This window comes from Vitis vinifera, chromosome 3 (assembly GCF_030704535.1).
Source record: "Vitis vinifera cultivar Pinot Noir 40024 chromosome 3, ASM3070453v1".
In the NCBI taxonomy this organism is placed as follows: Eukaryota; Viridiplantae; Streptophyta; class Magnoliopsida; order Vitales; family Vitaceae; genus Vitis; species Vitis vinifera.
The window spans coordinates 9,648,039-9,668,617 of NC_081807.1; the positions used below are offsets into that span (position 1 = coordinate 9,648,039).

Genomic DNA, 20,579 nt, shown 5'->3' on the forward strand with positions numbered 1-20,579 from the left:
ACCACTGGGCTGCCAGTTTTTCATCACTGGGCTGTTCATCCATCATAGCATCAATTCTACGCCTCAGCTGGTGCTTTCCCACTCATCCTTCACCGCACCAGCTGCACACCACCTTCTCTGTATCCTCACGGCTGTTAGGTAAGTCAGTTGTGTTTCATGTAACATTGAAAGTTGGAATATTTGTTTAAGTGGAAATATTATTATAATGGTAAGTGGATTGACTTTTAAAAGTTTTGGCACGTATTGATTTTGAATGTGGCAGCATGTGTTTCATGTAAAGTGCAAGTTTGAATATTTGTTTAAGTGGAAATATTATTATAATGGTAAGTGGATTGACTTTACAAGTTTTGGCACGTATTGATTTTGAATATGGTAGCATGAGTTTTAAAAGACTAGAAATGTTATTTAGGTCTATGTAACAATGCAAGTTTGGACATTTTTCTTTAGTGGAATAATTATTATAATAGGTAAGTGAATCTACTTTTATTACTAGTGCCGGCATATATTGGTTTCATTTTAATATGGTAACATGGGAATTGTGTTTAGGGATAGTTTTTGATTTATTATATTAAATTCGGAAAATATATTTTTTATATGTAGTTTTACTTTAAGAAAAAATATATAAATATTTTAATCTTCAGTATTTATTTATTTGTTACCAACTTAGTGCTTTGTAATTTATTTAATTATAAATAAAATTGATTCTATAGGTTAGAGATTTGGTTTTAAAAATAATTTTTGTTAGTTTTTAATTTTACTTTAGGTTTAAACACTTTTATAAAATTTTAGTTCATTAAAATAATTTATCATATATATATTTATCCAATTATAAATAAATTATTTTTGATTTATTATTCTGGCTTGAAAATTATGTTTTGTTCACTGTGGTTACAATTTATTTTCTTAGTTTGACAAATTAGTTTCTTAGTATTGGTTTGGGCAATTTTTTTTGTAAATAATGGAAAAGTTAAGATTTTTTTAGAGTTTAGATAACTTGTTATGATAGTTAAAAATTTAGAATATTGATTAGCATTATTTTGGTTCTCAATTAGGAAATTCATAATTTCTTTTAGTTTAGTTTAATTTATCTTTTAGTTTAAATGTTATTAAAATTCAGTCTATTAGTTCAATTACTTCCATGTCACTATTTTCATATCTAAAAGTTGTTAAATTTAATTCATGATTCATCCTTTTAGTTTATTAGTTTTAGAATTTAAGTTCGTTAATTTATTTCATTCCGCGTTGATATATTCATGTTTTAAAATAAAAAATATAAAATTAAATAAATAAATAAAATAAATAATTATTTTAGTTTTGATTGATCCTGTTTTAGTTGATATTTTTTAGATTTTTAATTAATTCGATTGGTTTCATATTGATTAGTTTATGTTAAGTTTTTCTAATTCCATTTTTCTATTAATTCTATGCTTTCAAATTGTAGGCTATTAGTTTAATCTATCCCCATGTTGTCATTTTGTGTTTAAAAATAGTTCATTTTAGTTTTGATTAATTTTATTTATCTTATGTGTTTATTATTATTATTATTATTATTATTATTATTTTATTATTCATTTGTTTAGTTAGTCGATTAAATTTATGACTTCAAATCGTCAATATTAGTTGATACGTATCGTTCGTACTATTTTAAAGGTCACATAATATTTAGTGTTTGATTAAGTTTATTTTAAGATTAAATGTTTTTAAAGTTTCAGTGCTTGTAAGATCTAAGGTTTTGGTTTATCACTTTGGTCATCCTTCATCAAAATCAATTTTTGGAGGCTATCGGAAAATAGTGAAGATTGACCTCCATTCCCACCACTTCAATTTTATCGGTTGTCAAAAATTCTGCTTTGTGATTTTGTTCTTTTTTTCTTTTGCTTGGTATTTTGATTCATACATTTTATTGTTTTCAAGTTAACTTCTTTTATCTTTAAAACATAACAATATCCTCAAAATCTCATTTCCTTATTTCAAAAATTCATTTAGAGTTCTCAGAATCAAAATCCCATTCCTTTTAAAAATTCATTTCAAAGATTCCTTTAGGATTCTTAAAATCAAAACCCCATTTTCTTAAAATAATATGCAACCATTTTTTTGATCGGTTTGCATCTTTCTCGGTTTTTAACGAAAATTTTGGTTTGAAATCAGACACGAATCAAAGCTTGTGGTCCCACATAAATGGGATAATTGTGAGCTAAATTCTTGTATATCAATTGGGGAATTGGTGAAACCCCTACAAAAAAAAAATCTTTTCAAAAATTATTTTTGTTGCCACTTTTGTCACTTGTTGAAATTATGTCTATCTTTTTTTTAGGAATTGTATACAAGATGAGTGTGATAATTAGTGTTTTCATATACTTTGATAATTTCTGCTATGCTAATTAGATAACGAGCATGCTAGGATTCCTATATTTCATTATTTATTATCTAACCCCTCATGTCTTATGGAAGCGCATTGTAAGTCATCTATGTTATCCAGGTACGTATCACCTACTTTCTAAATTTTGTAAACAATCATGTCACTGTGAAATATGCATATGTTTGATAATCCTTAGGTGCTTCGATGTATGCTAGATTCGCTATGATTAAATACATGTTGTGTGCTATACTTCTATACTATCTCTCATGTTTTATGATAGCGCTTGGGAAGCCATCCAGGTACGCATCCTTAACTTTCCTTCATTGTTATTTGATCTTGTTAGGCATGCAATATTCGAAATCATCTAGTCTACTTAGGTATCCATAATTAACTGATTAATGGCCACACTTCCCTTAACTTTGTCAGTAGAGACCTCTATAGGGCTTAGAGGGGTGCTACCTCCTAGAGGTACCTTCCCAATAAGTAACCTGATCCCCGGACCAAGACTTGGGTTTTCAAAGACACGCTTTTCCAAAAATTATGGAGTCATTTTTTTTTAGGGTTTTATTTCTTGTTTTATTTTCCCTTCAAAAATAAAAATAAAAATAAGTGGCGACTCCAACTTTTTTTCAAAAATCAATTTCTCACAAATAAAAAAGCGAGTCTCGCCGATCGAATGGGGGCGCACGTGAAAAATGCGGGTCCACAAGACCCTACATCCCGGTAACATTTAACATGTACATTTGAAAATAAAACCATAACATCATATTTAACAACTTACAAAATTAATGGTTCTATTAAGACCACTTCCATCCCAATGTTGCATATAGAGAATAGCATACATCCCAGTATGACATCTGCAATAACAAGTATGATTTGTGACATGTTATTAACATAGGACCCAATTAGGATTGAAAATGAATACATGAAAAAAAAAATATGTAACTAACAATTTTGGATCGCCATCGATATCTGCATACTGTGGATGTAAATTATTTATATTCACATCATTCCGTTTGAAGGAATTTTTTAATAACTGCGACATAAATCCAACTACTTTGAAAGCTTCATTAACAAAGTGAACACGTTGAATGCTATTATATGATGAAAGTAGATCCACCCTTTTAGCCTCCAAATTGATTACCATGATGACCCATTCATTAAATTGGAATAAGGGGATATAAAACTACAAAACAGACAATCATCATAACAACAATGAAGGCTTAAATATTTGAAATATAAAGTCGAAATTATTAAAAAATTGTCATCAATCTATGTAATCAATACAATAGTCAAGCATTACCTGGTTGCAACATTCAAGATTAACACAATAGCTACCTAATCTTTTCTTGAGTGTTGATTTTGAGGTAGACTTGCTCATTGAACCACATATTTCCTGTAAAAAGTTGTTGAGAGCATAGTAACAATGTATGACTAAAGCTATACATGCATCTTATATTAGGGACAAGATTTGGTGTACTCGAGGAAAAAACCTCACCCAAAAGTATGGATTAAAAAAGTGTCTGCGATAAGGATTCTCTTCTTTTGCATTCATGTATCGGCAAAACATGGAAATCACCTACATAATGCCTCTTCATTAGTTAAAATGATCAATGGAAAGATGAAGGTATTTTTTTCTTATTTATCATAAACCTTACCGGAATATCAATGAAGTTCTCCCCTACTAAGCATTGAAATTGTTCCCGTGTCACGCCATAGCCACCATATGCACAAAGCATCTCACTATTAATCACATGAAACACAAGACGTGAGTAATTTTTTTTTGTTTTCTAGATAAATCCATAATCATAGTCTTTTAAGAACAATACTTGCTAAACGTGTGATTTGGGACTAACCTTGGATCTTTTGACTCGTCAAATACATAGTCGGCAACATGTGTCTCTTCCTCCGTCAACCTTTTATATTTTGATACACATAATTGTACAAAAGGTGACTTACACGCAGCTACTCGTTGCCTATGACGACGTACTTTCATTTTTACTCTTTGTGGTCGTATTTCTTCTAAGGCTTGTGGTGCTACATCCACATTGTTGTTCATGCATGATTGCACTAACACCAACATATTGTGTGGCCCAGGGTGAAGGGGATCCTCGTTTGAAAAGAACACACCATCTTCTACGTTGGGTCTTTCTGACACTCCTTCATTTGTACATCCAACGTCATCTTCAAAAGATCTTCTTTGACCACCAGAATGAACAGGTGAATGTTGTGGATTATTTGTATAAAATGGTGCACCACTTTCATTAACATGTTCATGAAAATTTGACGGTTGACCTTCATCTGTGCGATAGTGTGAAGAGGTGAAACGAGTCCTCAACACTTTCACGTCACGGTTGTATGATGCAATAAGACTATTAAGATGACTTTGTGCATCGGTGATTTGACGTTGTGTTGCCTCCATGCGAGCACAAATAACCTAAGTCAAACATAATGAAGGAACATTAAATGACATATATTTAAACTAAGCCTTAATATAAGTTACTATTCATAGTCATTAGTTATGAAGGATTACATCAAAGTCTTCATTCTCATCTAGGTCAACTAGGTCATCAATTGTAGGAGCCTTATTTTTTTCTGTTTCATCTTGCTTCGCCGATGTGCTAACCAACTATCATTGCAAAACATGTAAATTGTCATCCCAATAATCTAATTACAATGGTAATCAACTATCTTAATATAACTAAAAGCTAATTATACCTCAACTTTGCCAAATCCTCCAAGCATTTCTAACTCCAACTTGATGCGTTGCTTGACCAAAAAATCATTCCATGCAGCAATCCGAGGAGTGGTAAGTTCCACATACATGGCTGGAAAATTAGATATTGAAAAGTAGAATATCTGTTGCATTATATAAGACATAATTAGTGGTAACATCATGGCCAACATAGTGTATAACCATTATTGAATATCTAATACATGGACATATACTTATAAATAAGACAAAAAGTTACCTGAAGAAACATCAAACACCCTTTAATCCAAACACTTTCCTTCCTCCTATGTTCATGTATAGCTTGAATAAAAAATTCTAAGACATATTCTCCCCAATTTATGTTCCCAAGTAACTGCTCTCGGGGTGTATACCATAACGAGTGACTACCTTCCAAACGAGAAGTGGGTGCCAATAAGGTTGCACAAGCGAAAATCAAGAAGACCCGCTTAAATTCCTCCATATCATCGATGCCAACCATCATTGACTCTATATCTTGCAAACTCGGCATTTGACTAGCTTTAACACTTCCCTTCTCAACAATTAACTTTCTTCCACTATGTGGAATGCCCATCGTCATCCCAACATCATGACATGTCAAAGAAACCTTCTTACCCCCAAATAACTCGAGTTGGGAATAAGCAATGTTTGTGTTTTTTATCAACCAAAAACATAAATCTAAATTAACCTCCTTACAACCTAATTGCAATAGCCCACCAAAACCAAGTTCTCGTATTACATCCTTCTTCACTTCTGAGAGCAAATGGATTCCAGAGAGGAATCTACGGCCAGAACAACGACACCGTATGTTCATATTATCACTGCATTAAACAACCATAATTCATTAATAAATTAATCAAATGTTAAAGACATGTGAACGTGAATATAGTGTTCCTATATACATTCATCATAATTATTACACAAATATAACATATATTAACAAAGAAATGGGAAACATTTTGTTACATCATGTAAATGATAATCATTGAGATCGGTTTCCTCTAGCCTTTCAATAATATGGTTATCAATAAGGGTGAAATTGTTATATATAGGGTCACCCACTATGACACCCACTGCAAAAAAAAAAAAAAAAAAAAAACAGACAATGTGCATTTTAGTGGGTCAGCCAATAAAAACAAATGGTACGCCTCAAAGTTACATACTCATCTAACCAAATCAATATAGTTTAGGGAAAAGTGGGATTTGATTCACTAATAAGAAAATATATGGTAAAAAGAATCCCAAATATTTTAAATTAGTATTATCTTCATCTATTTAAAAATAATTTGAAATACATGCAATGAGTTATCCAATTATTCCAAAAAATGTCATTTTATTTTTTATGTTATTCAAATCAATTGACAACTACACTCCTCCATATAAATGTTTCCTTATTATTTTAGATTTTTATTATTATTATTTTATTATTTAAGATTTTTTTTCCTCTAGAAACAAACACCTTATAGGATTCTTATTTTAGTTTTCTAAAAGTTTAGGAAATATTGTCAAACAAATCATATTTAATCATAATTACGAATTCAAAAAGTAATAAGATTGTTTATTAAATAATAAAGAATAAACTCGTAATATATAATTCTTTTAATATTATAACAAATTTATTATTGAAAAACTCTAATAACAAATTTTATTCATTATTATATTAAACAATTATTAATATTATATAATAAATAGAAATTTATTATTGGTTTATTTATTATCAAGAATATGAATCTATTTTTAACTTATTAATACTATAATAAATTCTGTTTTTTTTTTCAAATTATTACTTTATAATGTTTCTAGAGAAAAAAAATTCCCAAATAATAAAATAATAAAGTAATAAAGTAATAATAATAATAATAATAATAATAATAATAATAATAATAATAATAATAATAATAATAATAATTTAAGATTATTGACAACTACACTCCTCCATATAAATGTTTCCTTATTATTTTAGATTTTTATTTTATTTTATTATTTTATTATTTAAGATTTTTTTTCCTCTAGAAACAAACACCTTATAGGATTCTTATTTAGTTTTCTAAAAGTTTAGGAAATATTGTCAAACAAATCATATTTAATCATAATTACGAATTCAAAAAGTAATAAGATTGTTTATTAAATAATAAAGAATAAACTTCGTAATATATAATTATTTTAATATTATAACAAATTTATTATTGAAAAACTCTAATAACAAATTTTATTCATTATTATATTAAACAATTATTAATATTATATAATAAATAGAAATTTATTATTGGTTTATTTATTATCAAGAATACGAATCTATTTTTAACTTATTAATACTCTAATAAATTCTGTTTTTTTTCTTCAAATTCTTACTTTATAATGTTTCTAGAGAAAAAAAATTCCCAAATAATAAAATAATAAAATAATAAAGTAATAATAATAATAAAATATCTAAAAAGAATGGAAATATTTATACAAAGGATTCTAATTGTCAATGGATTAGGATGACATGACAAGTAAATGGCTATTTTTGGGAATAATTAAATCATAAATTAAAAAGTGCATGCATTTTAAATTATTTTTAAATAAATGAAGATAATATTGGAATTTTCTTTGTCAACCAATCAGTTTTGAGAAAAAATGTTCTTGTAACGGATAAGCTCCAAGAGGTTAGTTTTTGTATATATATATATATATATATATATATATATAACAGTTCATGTAAATTTTGATTTTTTTGTAAATTAAAATATAATATTTTTTTATATTGATAAATAAAAGTCATATTGTTTTAAACTACTTTATTCAACAAACAACAAGATCGGTGGCCCCAACATTGATATGGTTACAAAAATAACTATAAAAGAAAATATGACATATCAAAATCCAATTCAATAAAAATCATAGTCCTCAAACCTCTGTTTCATTAAAAGGTACGTAATCCTACAATTCACTTCATATGACTCATGAAGTTAGCGCCATCAAGATGAATTGTCATAATTGAAACAAATCTACATAAACAAATAGAGACCATTTCACATTTTAAACTACAATATCCATCAAACAACAACAAGACCAATGTTTACAAAATTAATGAAGTTACAAAACTATTGAAAGAAAAGAGTAACCTACCATTTAAAAATTTTCTACATTTGTATTAAAAATATATGATAATAAAATTTTCTATTAACATTAATTTATTTAAATAATTAATATTATTAATAATTTATCTTATCAAATTAATTTTAATTTATAAAATATTACTGATAAAAACTGAAATTTTGATTTAACCAAAATAAAGATGGATAATTAATTATTTATAATTAATAATTAATAATTTTGATTTATAATATTGTTCTTGTGATTTGTTTCCTTTTTATTTCTATACTATATCTAAAAAACAAACATGCTCGTTGCCATTCGTTGAGGCATTATGGGAAGGTGAAGGACCCAACGGTGGAGAATTTGTTGCCGGAGGTTGATTTTGAGCACACTGTTGGGAGGAGATTGGTTTCAACCTCTGGAACTCGATCTGTGGTTCTAATGGTGGTTGATGCTTCAGATTTTGATGGGTCCGGCCACCACGTGTGAGGCATCAAGAAGCCCCTTTGTTGAATTCTTCTCCAGGCAAGCATCATGCCTTATTTTCCCCTGCCACTCTCAATCCTCGCAGGTGCTAATCTAATCATGTTATTAATATTTATTTTCAACCCCAATTTGCTTCCCAAGAAAATCCATCCCCCATTCGATTTCAGGGAAAATTCATCCTCGTTTGATTTCCGAGAGAAATCCATCAAAACTCCCAAGGAAAACCAAAAAAAAAAATGCTTTTATTTTGTTGCTCCCTGTGTTTTCTGGATCTGTTCTAAGGTTTTATTTGTTTTTGTGCCATTGGATTTAAATTCTACAAACCCTAAATCCATGATTTTTGAGCCACGCTAAAAACCACAACCTTTGCCCTCAAATTGTGGATCTGTGTGCGTGTGCGGCGGGTTGGATTTAAATTCTACAAACCCTAAATCCATGATTTTTTAGCCACGCTGAAAACCACAACCTTTGCCCTCAAATTGTGGATCTGTGTGCGTGTGTGATATTTTAAAAAAATTACCCAATTTTCTGTCAAAGATCTCAACAAGCATCAATACCAACCCAAATTAACTCATAAATCTATTACATTCGTACCTGGGAAAGCTCCTCTCAGCTCGGACCACTTCTCTCTATTTTCACTGCAAGCTCCTCTCACGAATTGTGGCTGTGAAAGAAAGTGAAAAAATATGGGTTTTTGGAGTTAGGGTTTGGTTCAGGAGAGAATAAGGGATTTGGGGGGTTTGGTTGAAAGAGAGAAGAAGGGATTTAGGGTTTTGATTCAACACAGAAGAAATGATTTCGGGTAAATCTCACTATTATATTTTAGTAAATATTTTTTTAAAAATATTGCCACATGGAGTGTCTACATGTCATATGAGCCATGTCACTAGCTTAAGTGGAACATGACTTTGCTGAGTAATTGATTATGTCAAAGTGTATGAGGGTATTTTTGGAAGGCTCCTCAATATCACTATTACAGTGTATGAAAGGTGATTTATTTTTCACAAAATCCATTGAATTTGAAAAGTAAAAAGTTAAGTTTCCAAAAGGCAAAATTTTGCCTCTTGGTGTATGGTTACATAAATTCCCCAAAAATATATCTATTTTTATTGAATATTTTATCTTAACGCGAATCCTCTACACCATAAAACTTTTTTTTTGTAATTGTTTTAAACATGAATTTTTTGTTTATCTCAAATGATTAAAATAGGGTTAAATTTTCTTTGATAGAATAATTTTTTCGTCGACTAAAAGCAATTTTATGCATTACCTCTATCATCCAAAGATATGTAAGGGTATGTTTGAAACTGATTTTAAAAACAATTTTTTTTTGTTTTTAAACAATAAGAAAATGGGAAACAATGTTTAATAATCAAAAAATAAAAATAAAAATAATTTTTTCCTCTTTAAAACTTAAAATTTGGAATTTTACGAGAATATATTATAATTATTTTAAGTTGTTTTTATTTTTTTATGGGTTTGTATACCCCTTTTGCAAACCAAGTGCTATTAGTTTTTTTTATTGCTTTCATGAATAGCATTAGAATGATATTTTCTTACCACTCAGGAGCTAGTAGCACCTTGGACAAGTGGGGGACTGGCTTCCATGAAGCTTCATGCATGAAACGCGTAGCCTTGGATGTGACCACCTCACCATGGTGGTGGTTGAAGCTTTAGAGGATGACGGTTGGAGCAGTGGAGTGGGTAGTGGCTTGTGGGAGAAGGAAGAAAAAGAGGAAGGGCGAAAAGCTTAAAATGGAGCAAGAGAGGTTGAAGAGGGGTTCGGGAGAAAAATTGGAGACAGCTTGAGGAAAAGAGGTCGAGAGCAAGAAAGAGAGAAGGGTTGTTCATGGGTAGAGAGGTTGTGAAGCAACTGGACATAAAATGAGGGAGAGTTGGTTCGAGACAGTAGGTTTTGGGGAGAAAAAAAAAAGAACGAAAATGGGAGCTTGAAGGGAAAAACGAGTGGAGACCATTTTGGCTTGAGAATGAGAACCAGCTGAGAACATAGTGAGAGGGAACGGGGTAAAAAAAAAAGGTTGAGGAACCATGAGAGAGCAGAGTTTAATCTAAAGGATACGAAAAGAGAATTGCAATGGAGCAGGAGAGATGGCACGTGGAAACAGGAAGAATGAGCAGTGAGCTGAAGCCTAAAATTCCTTGTTAGAGTAGAGATCTTCAGGTATGGCCATTATGGATTTCCCTTTTTATTTTTCATGTTTCTCCTGCTTCATTCTTTGTGATTTCCACATTGCTTGTTGGGTTTGTATGATTTGGTTATTATTGGTTTAATCTTTCATTTTCTTGTTTATTTCAATCAAGAGATACTTGAATGTGCTTCAGTTTGTTGTTTCATTTTTAAGGAGCTCGTTGCATTTTATGCTTTATTCTGAAAACCTTTTCCACAACTCAATCCACTGATTGTTAAACTTATGGATAAAATTACAAAATGGGTTCAACATATTGGTTAAGTGTTTTACGCTTTATTCTTGCTTCTACTCTCTTGCTTCTCCATTTTCCTATGAATGTGCGCCCCAAACCCTAGAATCTGTATATCCTCGAAGGTCTTCAGCAAATCAACGAAAAGCGAAAACATGAAAAAATTTTGAATTTTTTCGAAATGTTTATGTATTTTTTTTTTTTTTTTTGCAATTTAATTTTTGGGGTTGGAACGTTCTGCACAACCTTGAGGAGCCTTGGCCTAATCATGATCCTTTGACTAGGTTAGATTTTGGTGTTTCGCCAGCTGATGCTTCAAAACAGAGGGTTCGGTGCTGTCGAAAATGCAGCCAGATGAAATTGCCTCGTTGCCACCATTGTTCTATTTGTGGGAGATGTATTGAAGATGGACCATCATTGTGTTTGGGTTGTGAATTGTGTTGGGGCTTTGAACTACAAATATTTCCTTATTTTCTTGTTTTACACGTCTCTTGAAACAAGCCTTGGGACGTCATCATTACTACCACATTTTATAGCTATCATTATTACCACATTTTATAGTCATCATTACTACCACATTTTATAACATTCTTTATTGAGGGAGAAATACCTGGAACACCTTACACCCCCAGCCCCACTTTTACATGGCTAAGCATAGCCACCCCCCTGCACCACCAACAAAACCTACCCACTACCACATCTCATCCTTTTTAATTCTTCAATATCAAAGTTTATTTTTTTTTAAAAAAAAAACTCCAATTCCTAAATTTAATTTTTGAAATTTCAATTCTCAAATGATTTTCAAAATTCCAATTTTCAAATAATTTAAAAATTCCAATTACTTTCAAATTTAATTTCCGAAACTCCAATTCTTAAATTTAATTTTCAAAACTCCAATTCTCAAATGATTTTCAAATTTCAATTTCTTTCAAATTTAATTTCCGAAACTCCAATTCTTAAATTTAATTTTCAAAACTCCAATTCTCAAATGATTTTCAAAATTTCAATTTCTTTCAAATTTAATTTTCGAAACTCCAATTCTTAAATTTAATTTTCAAAACTCCAATTCTCAAATGATTTTTAAAATTTCAATTTCTTTCAAATTTAATTTCTGAAACTCCAATTCTTAAATTTAATTTTAAAATTTTCAATTCTCAAATAATTTTCAAAATTCCTACTTCTTTCAAATTTAATTTCCAAAACTTCAATTCTTAAATTTAATTTTTAAAATTTCAATTCTCAAATAATTTTCAAAATTTCAATTTCTTTCAAATTTAATTTCCGAAACTCTAATTCTTAAATTTAATTTTCAAAACTCCAATTCTCAAATGATTTTCAAAATTCCAATTTCTTTCTAATTTAATTTCCGAAACTCCAATTCTTAAATTTAATTTTCAAAATTTCAATTCTCAAATGATTTTCAAAATTCCAATTACTTTCAAATTTAATTTCCAAAATTCCAATTCTTAAATTTAATTTTCAAAACTCCAATTTTCAAATAATTTTCGAGACTTCAATTATCAAATAAATTTCAAAACTCTAATTTTCTTTCAAATTGTTTTAATCCCACTTTTTTTTTTCAAATATTTTTAATTCACAAATTTTCTTTGATTTTAGAATAATCTTTTGTTGTCCTTGTTTTTTTTAATAAGCATGAAGGCAATCTTCGTAACTCTAGAAACAATGGAATTTGCGAGACTAATTCATACAAGAGCAATTGGATTTTGGTGGGGGCCCTACATATGAGATTTCTCTTATGATTGTTAACTGCTATGCCTAATGAATATTGCTTCATTTTTGTCCTGATCTTCAACATGCATGCGATAATTTTATACTTGAGCTAACACTATTTCCATGATAGCACACTATTATTTACCGTTAAGGTACAATCTCACTCCCACTTTGTTTATTCTTATGCATTACTTGTTTTATTATTTGATCCTTTCATTGGTATCCATTACTTTCCTTATCAATTATCACACTTGTTTCACCTTATTTAGTAGAAACCTTATTATAGGGCTTAGAGGGGTGCTATGGTCTTTCACTGTACCTTCCTAGGAAGTAACCTGACCCTCGGACCCAAACTCGATGTTTCACAAACCTGTTTTTTTCCTTTAGGAGTCACACTTAGAGTTTTTCTTTTTTATTTTATTTTTCCCTTCAAAAATAAGTGGCGACTCCAAGTCTTTTTTTTTTAAATCAAATTTTCACCAAACAAATAAAAAAAGCGAGTTTCGCCATCGAGTGGGAACACATCGTGGGAAAATGCGGGGTCCATAGGGTTGTTTCAAAAAATAATTATATAAATATAAAAAATAATTTAAAATAAAAGTGTTAGAAATTAAATTTATTTTTTACAAAAAATATTAAAAACATAAAAATATATAAAAAATATTTCAAGTTTCTTAATAGATTTTTTTTTTTTATAAAATATCAAATAACAATTTTCAAAAAAAAAATTCAAAAACTATTTATCATAGTTATCATTAAAATAAAATAAAAAAAGATTTCCCAAACAAAGTTTAAGATGACGTTTATTTTTTGGCTGAATTGAAAAAATCAAAATATTTGATTTTTTTTTCTATGCAACTAAAAGTAATATGTTAATATCAACCAATATGATTAAAGTGAACTTATTATCAATAAATTCAATCTAGTTGTATTAGTTAATATTAACAAGTTACTTTTAGTTTAATAGAAAAATTAAAGTATTTTGACTTTTTTTATCCACTCAGAAACCAAAATACCACCTAAACTTCTATATGTTGATGTTAGGAATTGAAAAAAAAGAAGGTTAAAGTGTTATAATAATATCAATTCTTCTAAATGCAAGCTATGTTTTAAATGCTTTGAATAAAGAGAAATTATATTTGCATCACTTTTATACATCCATCTTATTTGTATATTCAATTTAAAATATTAATTCTATTAATACATTCATCTAAAAGTTTTTAACATACTTAAAATATCATCTTCATTATTTTGTTCTCCACTACATTCTTTTATTGCATGAAAGAATTAATAATAAAATGTTTTAATTTTTTTATTTAAAAAAAGTGTTTTAATTTTTATTAATAAAGTGAAAGTTTATAATAAAAGAGTTCAACAATAAAAATAATTATTTTATAAAAGATAAAAATGAAATAAAAAAATTATAAATGATTAGATGCGATTCTATTGCTAAATCAAATAAATGATTTTTAATTTTAAGTGGTTTAAAAATTTGTGTTATTATGTGGAACCCACAATTTTTTTTCCACTTTTAAGATGTTACTTCTTTTATGAAACATCTCTAACCCTAAAAAAAATAATCCAAATTTTATGCCCTATTTAAGTGAAAGTAGTACCCATTGAAATCAAATATAGTACTTAAGGGGTGTGAATACATGTTGGTGGGTCGTGTTCATATTATGTCAAAGTTTAAGTATTTTCTTATATAGTTCAACCCAAATCTAACATGAATAATAATAATCGTGTTAAAAACATAAACTCAAATACTACATAATTATTAAAATAGGTTACACATCGTGTAACTCATTTAATAATCAGATGATCCTATTTAAGAATTTGATTAAGTTAAAGTATGTTTATATTTATGTAATTAATGTCTCAACCAAACATGTTTATAATTCAACTAACCTATTTATTTAAAAATAAATTTAAAATAATTTAAATATGGGTTAAATAGGTTATCAGCGATATTATTAGATAGATTAATTTGAGTCAAATTTGTGTTGTACAGGTTAACAAAAAAATTATATATTTATCAAACAAGTTATACTAGTTGACACAAATTCGACCCAAACTCATTTATACTCGATCCAAATCTACTAAAAGTATGTGTGGGTTCGTGTTGTGATGGCGAATCGTATCAAACTTTGTGACCTTTAATAATACTTTTATCATTAAAGGTTACTACGTAGCTACTATATTTGATCTAAAAATGTATAAACACAAAAATTAAAAAGATGGTTCTTCTTTTATACATATTTTCAAATAACAACTTGAAAAAATTTAATTGTCCTAAAATATTAAGACAAGTTTGGAAAGTGTTTTTAAAACAAGTTTTGGTGTTTTCAAAAACAAAATTGCTTTTAGGAACTAAATTTCAAAAAACAATTTTTGTTTTTTTAAAAAAAAAAAATATTTGATTGAGTTAATAAACATAGTTTTAAAGACGAGTAAAACAAAAAAATTTAAAAAAATTATCAGGAAGTTTTTGTTTGTTTTTTTAAATTGAGTCTTTTATTCAATTAACTTGACATTGTATATAAATAAATAATTTTTAGATTCACACTTGATTAAAATTAAAAATTAAATTGTTCCATTTTGAAAATTGTTTGCATCAGTTTTAATTTTTTTTTAAACAAATGATTATTTTGTAAACATGTTTAACCATATTTGATTTCAATAATATTTTTATTCTTATATATAATAAACTCTTTAATAATTTTAAAAACTTTTTTTAATCATAAATGCATCATACTAATACATGTTTTCATTAAAAAAATATCATTAAAATATTACATGTATACTAATGCAATCAATATTAATACAAATAAATAGTATAAGTATTATGACATCAACATCATATTTTAATATAATATATTAAAGTCCTATAATTTATACATGATACATTTTTAGATAATTAAAATAAAAGGTAGAGATATGATAAATAATAAATAACACACGATGATAGTACATCCACAACAACCAATAAGAAGAAGACTTCGAAGATTTGATATAAGCATTGGATATCGTAAGTCAACAATTGGTTATTGAGGTTGTTGTAGGTCATACTCATCAATTCATATAAAACAATGTAGATGTTTCTACAATACAAAAATTGTTGAAGAAAGTGAAATATGTTATGCATATTTTGTTGGATATTTTGGTAATTATGGGCCTACATAATAACATATTATACATTAAACTATCTTATTTTTGGGCTTAATTAAATGTGATCAATTAAATTAATAATGGGCCTTCAAAGTATCACTATATATGGATTGTATGGGCTTTGCAATGTAAAGAGACCAATTTTATTTTCTTTATTAATGATAGGCCAATAAATAAAATAAAATAATAAGGTGTATAAATAGAGTTATGGTCCAACGAGAGGAAATAGAAAAATTGCTAATTATTCAGATCCTATCAATAAGTGATTTCAAGACTGCAATACTTGTTTCAGACATGGAAGACAAAACCCTAGTATATTATTTCAATGGATCCAGGTATGTATTCCAATATTATTATCCTATAGATTTAACATGAGATTCTGACATATATATTATTCAGTTGATCAAATTCTATAATCATTCTATATGATTTGTGATTTTCCAACATATTTCATTAATATCATTTTATTTTCATGAATTAGTTGAATATACTCGCATGATATGATGAATAATGGTAAAACTAATGGCCTTTTTTCTTTTGTTCATCCTACTTTTATAATTATAGATCCAATTTATAAGCAATATTTAATCATTATCAATTATAGCATGTATCCATGGATGAAAATTTCTTTTTTTTTGGTCGAAATTTCGGGTTTTGACAATCGTCGATACAAAAGAAGGGAGCGAAATGTCAATGAGACAAATTTCGATAAATTTCAATCAAAATCGGTGAAAAATCGGCTTTAAGCGAAAAATCGACGAAATCTTCAAAAAAATCATCGACCACTACAATTAATCGGTGAAATTTCTGTTTGCATTGCCAATTTTTTGAAAAATTCGGCGCCTTCATCTGCTTCCATGGTCCTCTGATCCAACGACTCCCAACTTTCCTACATTGATATGACAATCCAGATCTGGTCCAAGCTCCAACGGTCTATTTCATGTGCATCTGACAGTCCAAATTGAATTTGGATGTCATCCAACGACCAGAATTGAACCCCAACGGCTATATGATGATCCAATGGTCAAATTTCGCCTAGATTTCGATCCAATAGCCAATTTTGTTATACAACGGTAAAATGAGATTCCAACTGCTATTTTGGCCCAACTTTTTTCTATAAATAGCTCATTTGTCACCAATTTCATCCACATTTCATCTTTGATCTCTAATTGCTCCCAAGGTTACTTTTTTTTTTTTTTAAGGTATGTTTGTTTTAAATTTTAATTATTTTTTAATTGAAGTGTAATTAATTAGTATATTATTTGATTCTTCAATTTTTTTTTCTTTTCATTTGTAATCAATTAGTACATTTGAATTAATTCTTGAATGAATTAGTAGATTTTCATAGAATTAATTTAGCTTAGTTAATTAACAATATTAGTAGCTTCCCAATTTCTTCAATTCTTTTTCTTTTCAATCGTAATTAATTATTACATTTTTTAACTCTTAAATGAATTAGTAGATTTTCATATGATTAATTTAGCTTAGTTAATTTATTAAGTTAATTAACAATATTAGTAGCTTCCCAGTTTCTTCAATTTATTTTTTCTTTTCAATCATAATTAATTAGTTCATTTGAATTAATTAGTACATTTTTTAACTCTTGAATGAATTAGTAGATTTTCATAGAATTAATTAGTAGATTTTCATAGAATTAATTTAGCTTAGTTAATTAACAATATTAGTAGCTTCCCAATTTCTTCAAAAAAAAATTTCAATCATAATTAATTAGTACATTTGCAATAAGTTTGATTGACATGATTACTAGATTTGCAATAAGTTTATTTTTAATTACTTGTTTAATTTAATTTTTTATTCAATTGTAATTAAATAGTATATGTTCAATAGATTTGCAATGGCTAAATGGCTAGTGCAAGTGGAAGTGGAGGTGGAGGTAGAGGTGGAAGTGGAAGTGGTGGGAGTGGCATGTTCGACCGAGATGTAGCTTGGAAGTATTGTTCACCAATAGAGGGAAACCGAAATGGGACAATTTGTAATTTTGATGAAAAGTTGAGGCATTAGTCGATTCAAGTATCATTTAGCGCATAGAGACCTGAATAACGACTCTAAAAAGTGTCCTACAGTGCCACCTGAAGTGAAAGAAAAGATACGAGAAATGTTACATGAAAAAAATAAAGTAGAAGAAAAGAAAACTGCACATATTGAAGAGATCTGGGCCCAATTATGTGGCACTATGGGGGCCAGACATACACATGTCATAGACGAGGATGATGATGAAAATGAAGAAGTGTACATGTATCCAATAGATATGCACCCGGATGAGCGAGATGGTTATTGAGAAACGATTCGTGCATCAAAGACAACATAATGGGAGCGATAATAATATGAAATTGTTGTTGGAAGAAAGCGTAAAATAGGGGAGTCATCACACCCTAGTGGTGCACTGACAATGCGAAAATCTCAAAGTACGCGGCATTTAAACCCATCACCACCTATTACACTATCTCTCTACAAGTCTTTTACAACAAGACAAAAAAAAATATTAAAGATATATTAAAAGGTGGTTTAATTAAAGAAACAATGGGATGCTTAAATAAGCAAATTCTTCATTTATGATAACATCGTGCCCAATAAAGCAAACTCTCACCACTTCAAGAATATGATTATTGGTGCACAACAAACAAGTAATTTCTAAGTTCTCAAATTTTATATTGTTTCATACCTTGAGTAGGTGTAGTCTTTTGTGTCATGTTTCAAATATTTCTTACATACGATTTGTAGGAATGAGAATTGAACCCCCATCTCCATATGAAATAAATAATAAGTACTTGGAAATGGAGTACAAAGATATGGAAGCTTATGTGAACCAGCAAAGAGAGAAATGGAAGACATATGACTGCACCATAATGTTAAATGGATGGATAGGGCCCACGAGATTAAGTATAATTAATTTCATGGTTTATTCAAAATGGAGTTTGGTGTTTCTTGCGTTAGTCGATGCATCGAATAATATCAAAGACCACAAATACATATACAAGCTATTGAAGAATGTTATCAAAGAAGTCGTGGTAGATAATGTGGTCTAAATTGTCACAGATAACGGGTCAGTGTTCGTGAAAGCAGGGAAGGTGTTGATGAAGAAATTTAACTTATATTGGACTCCATGTGCGGCACACTGCATCGACCTAATGTTTGAAGACATTGAGAAAAGACCTAGTGTTGAAAATGTGATACATAGTGGCAATAAGATAACCAACTTCATTTACAATCATGGTTGGCTACTTGCAGAAATGAGAAAGTACCATGGTGGAGACATTGTTCGACTGGGAGCTACAAGGTTTGCTACAAATTATATTGCTCTTGAAAGTCTTCTTAAAAAAATGGTTGATTTGAATAAATTGTTTATGAGTGATGAATGGACACTACACAAGCTCAGTTGGACAAACATTGGACGAGATATGGAGAAACTAATGTTTGACCATCAGTATTGAGATAGGGCGACACATGTTGTTTCATACTTTGAGCCACTATACTTGGTGCTTCGAATCATGGATTCAAAATTTGTTCTCACAATGTCGTTTGTGTATGAGCTTATGCAAGTGATGAGAGAAAATCGTATTCATCAACAAGTTGGTGATTAGATTTTCAAAATAATTAAAGATTATTGGGAGAAAATATTAAAACATCTACTTCATGCAGCAGGTACTTAATTTTCATCAATTGTTACTTTGATTTTATTTCATTTTTTCTTACACAATACTAAATCTACATAATTTTACAGTAGCATACTTCTTGAATCCAAGGTTTCAATATAGGCTTGGAGTTGGTAGTGATCCGGATTTAATTGAAGCAGTCCATGACATATTTTCTAAATTAAATCTAAATGCTAAATCGATTGGCTAATTTGGAAATGAGATAAATAAGAAACTCTTATTTTGCTTAATCTAATCAAATAATAATTTCATTCATCATTTTATCAAACTGATGGTAGCATCATAAACACTTCTTCTTCTAGCTCACCATTCAGAAAGGCATTCTTGATATCAAATTGATGGAGTGGCTAGTCTAGGTTTGCTACCAAGGATAAGAGAACTCGTATAGTGTTCAACTTTGCCACTGGTGCAAATGTCTCAGTGTAGTCGATGTCATAGGTCTGAGTGAACCCCTTTACAACTAGACGAGCTTTGTATCGTTCTACTGTGCCATCCACCTTGTATTTCACTATGAATACCCATTTACAGCCCACTGGTTTCTTCCCTCTTGGTAAAGTCATCACTTCCCAAGTCCCATTTTTTTTCCAATGCCCTTATTTCTTCCATCACCACCTCTCTCCATTTTGGAATCTCCAAGGCTTCTTGAATGTTTTTAGGAATCTGGATTCTGTCAAGGTTAGTCGTAAAAGCACAACACTTTATAGAAAATGCATTATAAGACACAAATTTTGAGATAAGATGGAGAGCACATGAATGAGGTTGCTTCCTAAGAACAATGGGTAAGTCATCTGTTACCTAATCAAGATTGGAGCCAGACTCCTAAGGGGTTGGAACTATCACAGGTTCTGACTCTTTTAGTGCTTCGGAGGTAAGTGTCTCATTGGACTTCGATTTTGGCCTTCTTGAGTAG

General features: G+C 29.2%; 1 protein-coding gene and 1 long non-coding RNA gene across 2 annotated transcripts; both read right to left on the reverse strand.

Annotated features, from left to right (window-relative positions):
• Window positions 1–3,139: 3,139 nt before the first annotated feature.
• LOC104878835 (uncharacterized) lies at window positions 3,140–3,768 on the reverse strand. Its single transcript, XR_009465364.1, has 3 exons — window positions 3,663–3,768; window positions 3,310–3,545; window positions 3,140–3,216 (listed from the first exon to the last, which is right to left on the reverse strand). It is a non-coding gene; the product is annotated as an uncharacterized LOC104878835 (long non-coding RNA).
• A 102-nt stretch (window positions 3,769–3,870) lies between these two features.
• LOC132253535 (uncharacterized) lies at window positions 3,871–4,906 on the reverse strand. The gene is made up of 3 exons (XM_059735729.1): window positions 4,893–4,906; window positions 4,216–4,796; window positions 3,871–4,102 (listed from the first exon to the last, which is right to left on the reverse strand). The coding sequence occupies exons 2-3, from the start codon at window positions 4,779–4,781 to the stop codon at window positions 3,970–3,972; spliced, it is 699 nt and encodes a 232-aa protein (XP_059591712.1). The 5' UTR covers window positions 4,782–4,796; window positions 4,893–4,906; the 3' UTR covers window positions 3,871–3,969.
• Window positions 4,907–20,579: the final 15,673 nt, after the last annotated feature.